Source organism: Seriola dumerili, unplaced genomic scaffold (assembly GCF_002260705.1).
Source record: "Seriola dumerili isolate Sdu_G_001 unplaced genomic scaffold, Sdu_1.0 BDQW01000120.1, whole genome shotgun sequence".
Lineage (NCBI taxonomy): Eukaryota > Metazoa > Chordata > Actinopteri > Carangiformes > Carangidae > Seriola > Seriola dumerili.
Window position 1 is genome coordinate 607,454 of NW_019174375.1, and position 9,049 is coordinate 616,502.

A 9,049-nucleotide genomic window follows, 5' to 3' on the forward strand; every position below is an offset into this window, starting at 1 on the left:
ATTGTGATATTTGTTATTATTCAGTGAATGTAAAGTAAATATACAAAAATAAAAGATTGCACCTGGAGAAGATGAAACGTGGTTAAGTATTTGCTTTATGAAATATTGGTTGCTAATTCAAGAATAATTAAACGGGGGAAAAAAAATCTCATTCACTTGCGTTCCTGCACCATTCAGGTATCCTGGGAAATAAGAGAGCAGATAAACTGGCAAAGGAAGCAGTTAAAAAAAGAAACCGTTGATAGGTTGATAATAAATGATCAGAGGGGGGAGGGGCTGCGCTGGAAAAACGCACTTAAAATGAATATATAGCCTGTATCTTATAATAGTGAGGGGGAGTCAACTGTAGGTGGTAGTAATGAGACACTTTGGATGCCAAGTAAAACGCGTTAGAAGCAGCAGAAGAAGAAGCAGCAGCAGGAGGGGCGGGGTGAGCCTGGTGTGTACACAACTCCGGGATTCACAGAGTTGTGTAGTTTCAGTTACGGGAACAGACGCTCAGGTTCGTAGAGGTTTTTATGTTATTTTATTTTGATTCTTTTTTAATACTAATGTTTTTAAATGTCTTTGAATGTGTTAAAACTCAGTGTTTACAGCTTCAGCTTTGGAGAAGCTTGAAAAACAACAAGAACAAGTAGAAATTAAAACGTAACTGTATTAAAACAGCTGGAAATGCGTCTAAAATAAATGTGTGTGATTATGAGATCAAGTAATTAGGAGGAAAGATGAAATAATTACGCTGCTGAACTTGCCTGAGAATCATCAGGTGTTTTAAGATTTATTAAGTTTCATAGTAATTCACTGACGGAGCCATTAAAAGGTATTAAAAGTAATGTCTTTATATATTTCCTCTCATTTAATGTCAGTAATGTTATAAATTAAAAGCGCAGGATACAATATCCACTTGATCTTGAATATGAGGTTGTAGCTCGTTGTCTGCGTTAACACGGGAGGAAAGAGGCGTCGTCTCTGTTACTACACTGTTATTACACCATCGTTCACCGTTATTACTTATTGAGCCGGGAAGTTCATATCCCAGAATTTATTTTACAACTTTACCGAAGTTTTCTCCAGGTAGTTTCTCGTTATCTCGGGATTAAGAGCTCTGTTATCTTCACATAACGGGATGAAATAAGTATGTTAGTATGGCCTTTCGGTTTTCCTTCATTAACAGGGATTTGTCTCACAGCTTTTCCCTCCACACAGGAAAAACCAGCGATAAGATGCAGCTCGACAGCCACGATGTTGCCACTCAGGTGCTGTTCTGGATAGACGTGGGCGCTGGCCTTCCCTTTACTCTACTGGTCCTCTGTTGGCTGTTCTGCCTGGTACGTGAATAATGACTCATATTTATGTGTCTGTCTGTCTGTGACTGAGTTGAAGGATTAAAACACGAAGTCATTAATTTGATGCCCGCGCACAAAATCAGTAATTCTAATTTTAGACCTTTCAGATACATCTGAGCTTTTTTTGTAAAAGTATTAAAGGAATAGTTTGACAGTTTTCTGAGATGTAGATGTGAAGACCGATACCACTGTTATGTTTGTCTGTTAAATATGAAGCTGGAGGTGATCAAGTCCAGTCAGTGTCCTTTAAACTAATATAATATGCTGCTTATTGGTATCTCCACAACATTTGATGTAAAGATTTTTATTGTTTCAGCCAATGACTTTCGGACAATGTCGCATGTTTACTGCTCTGTTAATGTAAATTCTTATGATAATGAACTGTATTTGAACGGCACCTTTTATTCAAGAAATGCAGCCTCGAGTCCTGAAAATACAAAGACATTACAAGCATCAAGTGCTTCCTGAGATGGGACAGTAATAAAATAATTACACAGAAAACAAAGAGTTAAAGTTAGAATGTGTTAGAAACTTATCTTTTTCATGAATGTTTCCTGCAGCCTCGAAAGGATCGACTCCCCATCACCTATGTCGCAAACCTCCTCATCTCCAATCTGATTCAAATCTGCTTCTTGTGCATCTGGATCCTCTCTTTTCCTGGAAATAGCAAAATCCCGATAATCCCAATAATCTCTACATTTGGTTTCTTCTGCGGTATGACGACCAGTCTCTGCTTCAAGATGTGTGTCGCGCTGGAAAGGTAGCTGTCTGTATTTCCAGTATCATATTGTGAATCATCCTGAATATATAATACTGTTCTGTGATAATCCAGAATATCTGTCTCATCTTTTCTTGCAGGTACATGGTCATCGCCTTCCCAGAACAGAACTGCATCAGACGAGCTGGGATTTCTGTGTTTGTGTGTATCATGATCTGGGTCCTTTGTTTTATCATTATTTTTTTTGGCCTATACTTTGTGCGTTTTTTTTTCCTCCCCTACCTCACCCTCGTACCTTTCCCCCTGTTCATCGTCTGTCTGGCTTTGACCCTCAGAGCGCTGCCTGCTGCCACCTCTGTGCCCGCTGAGGAAAAACGAAGAACCGTTGGAGCTTTGGTTCTGTTGCTGGTTAATTACACTCTGCTGATCCTTCCTTCAATCATTATTATGATTGTAATGTTTCCAAACCCCTTTGAATTCCCAGGGGTCGTTCTGCCCCTGATTCAGCTCAGTGCTTTTCCGGATTTGATTCTGGTTGTTCTCATGCGGGAAGGGCCCGTTGACAGGTTGCTGGCGCGCCTGTGCTGCTGCAGGATGGACGACGTTGCAGCAGATGATAGTGGAGAATCACAAGTGTGACTGATGTAGGATGTAGACAGGTGGGTGCATGTAGGCACAGAAAAATTTAAAGCAAGGCAGCATCTTTAACAGATGAAACTTGCATGTGGACACCTGACAGAAAAAAGGAAGCGTTTATGATGTTGACTGTTGGACACTGAAAATGAATTACATAGAAAATAATAATTACAGAAAGACTCCAGATATTATTTACATGTTTAACACAGAGAGAATCTTAACAAGTCTCAGCACTCCACCCACCTTAGTCCAGGCCATGGTTCTCTCTCACCTCACCTCCCTTCATTCACAGTGAAACCCGAATAGATAACAGTCCGTCTGGTCTTCAATCAGCCCGAAAAGTAACAAGTCACTCCTCTGCTCGTCAACATCCACTGGCTACCCATGGCCGCCTGAATCAGATTCACGTCTCTAATGCTGCCTTCAGAGAGACTTCTGACTCTGCTCCATCCACTTGAACTCAATCAGCTTAATGCCCCTCCTCAACCACTGCGTTCCTCCAGGGAACGTCGTCCGTCATCACCATCCCTGCACACAAGACGGTCTCAGTCCAGACTGTTCTGGTCTGAGGTTCCCTGATGGTGGAACAAACTACCAAACACTGTCAGAGCAGGAGCGATCTTCTGCATCATGAACAGTCTCTTGAAGACTCATCTCTTCAGAGAGCAGCTCCTCTCCTAACAGCTCTAACATTCCTAACTAGCTCTGACTTTGCACTTTCACTGCACTTATTTACTTGATGTCTTTGCACTTATTAAATAGATGTAGTAGTTACACCCTCACTTGTAAGTCACTTTGGATAAAAGCGTCTGACAAATATCTAAATGTAAGAATTTGTAATGTGCATGTCAGTTTATATTCATATTCTTTTGTTTTCAATGTGCAAATAATAAATTCAATTCAATTTGTTTATTATTTTTCATTTAAGTGGTTTTGCGTTTTCATTTTGTCTAGCATGACTCAATAGATTTTTGTTCAGGCATCTTTAGTTGCCACAGGAGGAATCCCACTGAGGTTGGTTGTCTGCTTTTCTTTTCTTTTCACCATGAGCAGTTTGACTTTTTTGTGGATGATGAATTATAATTTTGTCCTTATTCAGTGAATGTGAAGTAAAAATACAAACATAAAAGCATGTGGAACTTCAATAGATAGATAGATAGATAGACAAGGTGCACTTTGGCTGAGAGTAAAGGAAATAGATGTGAACTTGTGTGTGTGCGTTTGTGTGCACGCAACATGGGATCCTACAGAGAACGAACTGTCTGAGCGGTGACGTGTGATGTCATCAACAGGAAGTCGTTCTGAGGCAGGTAAGTTGGTTTTTGTTTTTTATGCAATTTTTAAAAAATGAGATGAAACCCAGCGTGTATAGCTTCAGTGTCGGGGATGGCTTGAGAAGGACAAGTAGGAATAAAAAGTTAATGGTAGTTAAAACAGCTGGACATGCTGTGTTAATCTCTATACCCTTGGCTGTCTCAAATCAGTGTCGGTTTCACAGAAGAACTGTAATTATGTAATGTAATTCTGAGATCCAGATCTCATCATTAGGAGGAAAGATCTCATAATTATGTCCCAGAACGGTTTCGTAGTAGTTTCATTGTAATTCACTGACAGTTGTATGTACACCCAAAGGTGCAGAGCAAAAATGAGCTAATAAAAGATAATTCAGTTTAGTTAATTTTCAAAATGTAAACAAATATAGTCTCAAGTTGTAACCCACACACTGTACATCCACTCAGCAGCTTCAGCCTGCCTGTTTCCAAGTTGTAGATCAGAGCTGAATCCATTTAAATCACAAAGTATTGTGTCTTTATTTAAATTTTCCCCTGTCATTTAACGTCAATATTGTTATAATTTAAAAGCACAGGGTACAATATCCACTGGATCTCACAAGACTATTTATGCAGCAGAGTCGGAGCTCTTAACTTTGAAATATTGTTTGGACATTTTCACACCCAGATTTTGCCTCCTCTTCATCTTGCTCATCCATAATTCCACATTAAAGCCCAGTTCAAACAGGGGGCTCCAAAAAACAGTGTCTGTTCCTCTGTGTGTGATGTCTTACATGGTGTGTGTACTTTATTTATGGGAACTTGTTTCACAGGAAACCAGCCGTAAGATGACGTTTGAATACCCCACTAATGTCTCTGACGTAACATCGGCATTCCCTTAACTCTACTGGTCTTCTGTTGTCTGTTTTGCCTGGTACGTAAAGAATGACTCATATTCATGTGTCTGTCTCTCTGTGAATGATTTGAAGAATTAAAATTAAGTAATTACTTTGATGCCTGTGTGGCACATAGGATAATTATGTAATATTGTTTATTAATTTAATTGCCCACTGTATGTTGTTTATATGTCTCTTCTGTTTTTTTCTTCTGTGGTGTGATGGCCGGTCTTTGCTTCAGGATGTGTGTCGCGCTGGAAAGGTAGCTATCTGTATTTCCAGTATCATATTCTGAATCATCCTGAACATACAATACTGTTCTGTGATATCCAGAATATCTGCCCTGCATGTAGGTACAGAAAAAAATTAAGTATCTCTTCTTCTCTTCTTCACAGAAAGACTCCAGATATTATTTACATGTTTAACACAGAGAGAATCTTAACAAGTCTTTAGGGTTTGTTTTCTTTTATTGTTCTCTCATTAACGTTTTAATAGTTGTTCAATAGTTGTTCTTGAAGACTCTTCTCTTCTGATAATTTGACAGATTTTTCCAGGTTATTCATAGACATGTGTATGAGCTCATGTTCCAGTAGGTGTCACAACCTCACTGTGCTGAGTACTGATGACACCATGACGCTGTCCTTGGTGCTGAAGTAACAGACGGATTTGTACAAACATATTATTTGATATTAACTTGTCCTCTAAAACAGAGGCTTTCCAAGTCTGTGAGCCTCAGCACAAACATATATTCGCCTTCCCATCTTTCTTGAAACAGCCTTCCATCTGCATCAATTTTTCTCTTCCTGGACATTTTGGGATCATTGTTTGTATTTCTTAATTCGGAAAATGGCACTGATGTGGAAACACTGCAATCTAGTGGCGGGATGCCGTCACTTCACGGGTAACATGATCGGCATGCATTATGGGAAATGTAGTTTATGGTCAATGCACCCTTTTGACTTATTTATTATAAGATAATCAGACCTTTTAAGCTCTCGCGGGCCACATAAAATGACGTGGCGGGCCACATTTGGCCCGCGGGCCTTGAGTTTGACACATATGATCTAGTTGGTCACACCCCCACCCTTTCTTTTGGTACACCACATGTCTTAATTTGTTAAAACATATTTTTAAAACATTTTTATCATTTCTTTCTTTACTTTTTGAACATCTTTTGAACACAGTTCCATATCATACATTGTAAAGCTATTTTGCACAATTTTACTTTAGTCAAATTACTATTGAAAACATCAAAGTAAGTCTTGACACCAAATGAAATCTTAACTGCACATCATTCACAGCGCTGCTTTTCATATCACTGTCACAGGTAGTTGAGATTTCTTATACAACAGAAACTGTTTCAACTTTATGTGTCAGGTTTTAATTAAACGAGTCAGTTATTTTTTTTTTATCTAGAAACAGATTTTTAATTCAATTTAAAGAAAATGTACAATTTCATATCAAACACACACAGACATATGTATTTGTATATGGTATTGAATACAGATAAACATAGTATGTTCTGATTATCTCAGCTATTAAAATAATATAAGGTTTGTTTTTGTGATTAAAGTGTAATAATGATATACATAAACTTTTTATAGAACATTTTATATACATGTCTTGAAGCTTTCACAGTGCACCGCAGCAAGTGAACCTACAGTTAGATGTCTTGTAGGAAATCATGTGAGAAGACGACAGAAACTGTCTTGTCTCTATTTCCTCCATTTCTTCTTGTTTTTCTTTCTTTCTCTGCCTGCATGGAGCGACTGTGTATAAGTTGTCATTATTCATGTTGTTGATCTGTTGCTATCATCGCTGTCCATCCTGCAACGACACAGAGAGGCCAACAGCTTGTCTACAGCTCCTTTCCTACTGAAAACATACAGGAACACGTCTGCAAGAGGACTGAACTTTACAAACATGAAAGACACAAGACTGAGGGCATCGTCATCTTTGACCTCTTCTACAAGGAACCAAATGATGGAGGGCAGGAACAACAGTGTGTAAATAAGTAGAACCAGAATCAAAACTGCAACAATTCGTCGTTTTTCATCAGCAGGGACACTAATGGCTGCAGACAGGGCTTTAACGGTCCCACGCAGGAAGAATATGAACAGAGGGAAGGGAAGGAGGAGGAAAATGCCAAAGATGATATCGACAAATAAAATATCGAAATGGTCACAGAGGAGGAAGCTAAGAGCAAGGGTCCAGACCACAACACAGACCACTACAGAGGTCTTGATGGTTCGTCTGAAGTGGTACCACAGCGGCCAGGCGATGACCAGATACCTGTGATACAACATAGACACACAGATTCTTTGTAGAGCTTTTGAATTATATAATGTATAATACAAACACTATATACGGTATACATATATAAAAAGGTCAGACATGTAGCTACACAAATACTGAATAAACTGATAGCTACCTTTCCATGGCGACACACACCATGAAGCCAACACTCGCTATCAGACCAAAAGAGTAAATAGAGAGGAAGATTGTTGTGATGATCGAATCCTCAGGTAGTACCACTTCAACGATCATGCAGCTGAGTTGAATGAGGTCACAAATCAGAAGGTTGATGATGAAGATTGGTGCCGTGTGATTGTTTCTGACCTGCAGGAAAACAGTGGTAGAAAAAATCATGATCTTTGCTGATGACACGTTGTCATCTTGCTCTGCCAACAATTGCAGTCAGAACCATGTATGCATATTCTCATCAAACTCTCATGGGTGCTGTCAGAAATATCAGATATGACACAAACACATGCTGTGGAAAGAACAGGAGGAAACATGTAGATTAACAGGTTTTATGTCTTTCTGAAAAGTGCTGTACAAATAAAGTCTGATTGATTGTTGGATTGAATTTCACACGTTTTTTTGAATTTTTTGGTGGGGAAAGAAACAATGCAACAAATAATGGCTAAAAAATAAATAAATCTCAGTCATCATGTACTCACCAGAGAACAGACTCCATGGATGGCCACTAGGGTCAAAGGAAGGCCGATACAAATGATAATGCATGTCAACACATCCATGATTTTTTGTTCATTATCATAATAATCAGCATAGTCATAATCATAGTCACTGTCATCGTAGCTTCTGTTCTGTGAGGTGATGTTAATGAAGGAATCTTCCATTCTTCACTGTGAAACCTGTTGTTTGAGAGATCAGAAAGTCTTTTAACATCTACCTCACATTGTTCAGTGATAATACTAAAGCTGTGAAGTGCTGTTCACACAAATACAGTACAACTATAGTTCAGGATAAATCTTAGTGATCCAGCATTTTAGCACAAATCTCAAGTTACTGCTATTTAAGACAAGAGAGGGTAAAAACAGAGACTAAATACAACTGTAGATTACTGTACACCTACAGTCCAGTCCCCTTGTTATGTATCAACACCTTTACACTTTTAATGTATACGGAGCTCCTCCTTGAACCGTCACCTTACCGTGGTGGAGGAGTTTGAGAGCCCTAATGACCCTAGGAGTTATGTTGTCGGGGGCATTTTGCCCCTGGTAGGGTCTCCCAAGGCAGATTGGTCCTAGGTGAAGGGCCAGACGAAGAACGGTTCAGAAGATCCTTATGACGAGTACTAACAAGAACCCGAGTACCCGGCCCGGAGGGACACCGGGGCCCCGCCCTGGAGCCAGGCCTGGGGTTGGGGCCCGTGGACGAGTGCCTGGTGGCCAGGCCTTAGCCCATGGGGCCCCGCCGGGCCCAGCCCGAACCGGCTACATGGGTTCGTCTCCCAGTGGGCTCACCACCTGCAGGAAGAGTCAGAGGGATCCGGTGCATTGTGGATTGGGCAGCAGACCAAGGCGGGGGCCTTGGCGGTCCGATCCTCGGTTACGGAAACTGGTTTTTGGAACATGGAACGTCACCTCTCTGGCGGGGAAGGAGCGGGAGCTTGTGGAAGAGGTCGAGCGATACCGGCTAGATATAGTCGGCCTCACCTCGACACATAGCGTCGGCTCCGGAACCCAAAAGTCCTTGAGAGGGGCTGGTCTCGTCCTCTTTGCTGGATTTCTCCGGGTGAGAGGCGGAGAGCCGGGTGGGCTTTTTTGGTGTTCCCCCAGGGCACGTTGGAGTTTACCCCGGTGGACGAAAGGGTTGCGTCCCTGCGCCTTCGGGTCGGGGATCGGGTTCTGACTGTTGTCGTCGCTTATGCGCCGA

General features: G+C 40.7%; 1 protein-coding gene across 1 annotated transcript; it reads left to right on the forward strand.

Annotated features, from left to right (window-relative positions):
- Positions 1-434: 434 nt before the first annotated feature.
- On the forward strand, positions 435-3,622 carry LOC111223853 (proteinase-activated receptor 2-like). Its single transcript, XM_022748137.1, has 4 exons — positions 435-502; positions 1,207-1,328; positions 1,907-2,106; positions 2,205-3,622. Exons 2-4 carry the CDS (start codon positions 1,224-1,226, stop codon positions 2,701-2,703), a joined length of 804 nt encoding a protein of 267 aa, XP_022603858.1. The 5' UTR covers positions 435-502; positions 1,207-1,223; the 3' UTR covers positions 2,704-3,622.
- The last annotated feature ends 5,427 nt before the right edge of the window (positions 3,623-9,049 follow it).

Coding starts and splice junctions, on each gene's coding strand:
- LOC111223853 (XM_022748137.1), top strand. CDS start 1,224: ATGCAGCTCGACAGCCACGATGTTGCCACTCAGGTGCTGTTCTGGATA. Junction 1,329..1,906: donor TCTGTTGGCTGTTCTGCCTG/GTACGTGAATAA, acceptor TGTTTCCTGCAG/CCTCGAAAGGATCGACTCCC. Junction 2,107..2,204: donor ATGTGTGTCGCGCTGGAAAG/GTAGCTGTCTGT, acceptor CTTTTCTTGCAG/GTACATGGTCATCGCCTTCC.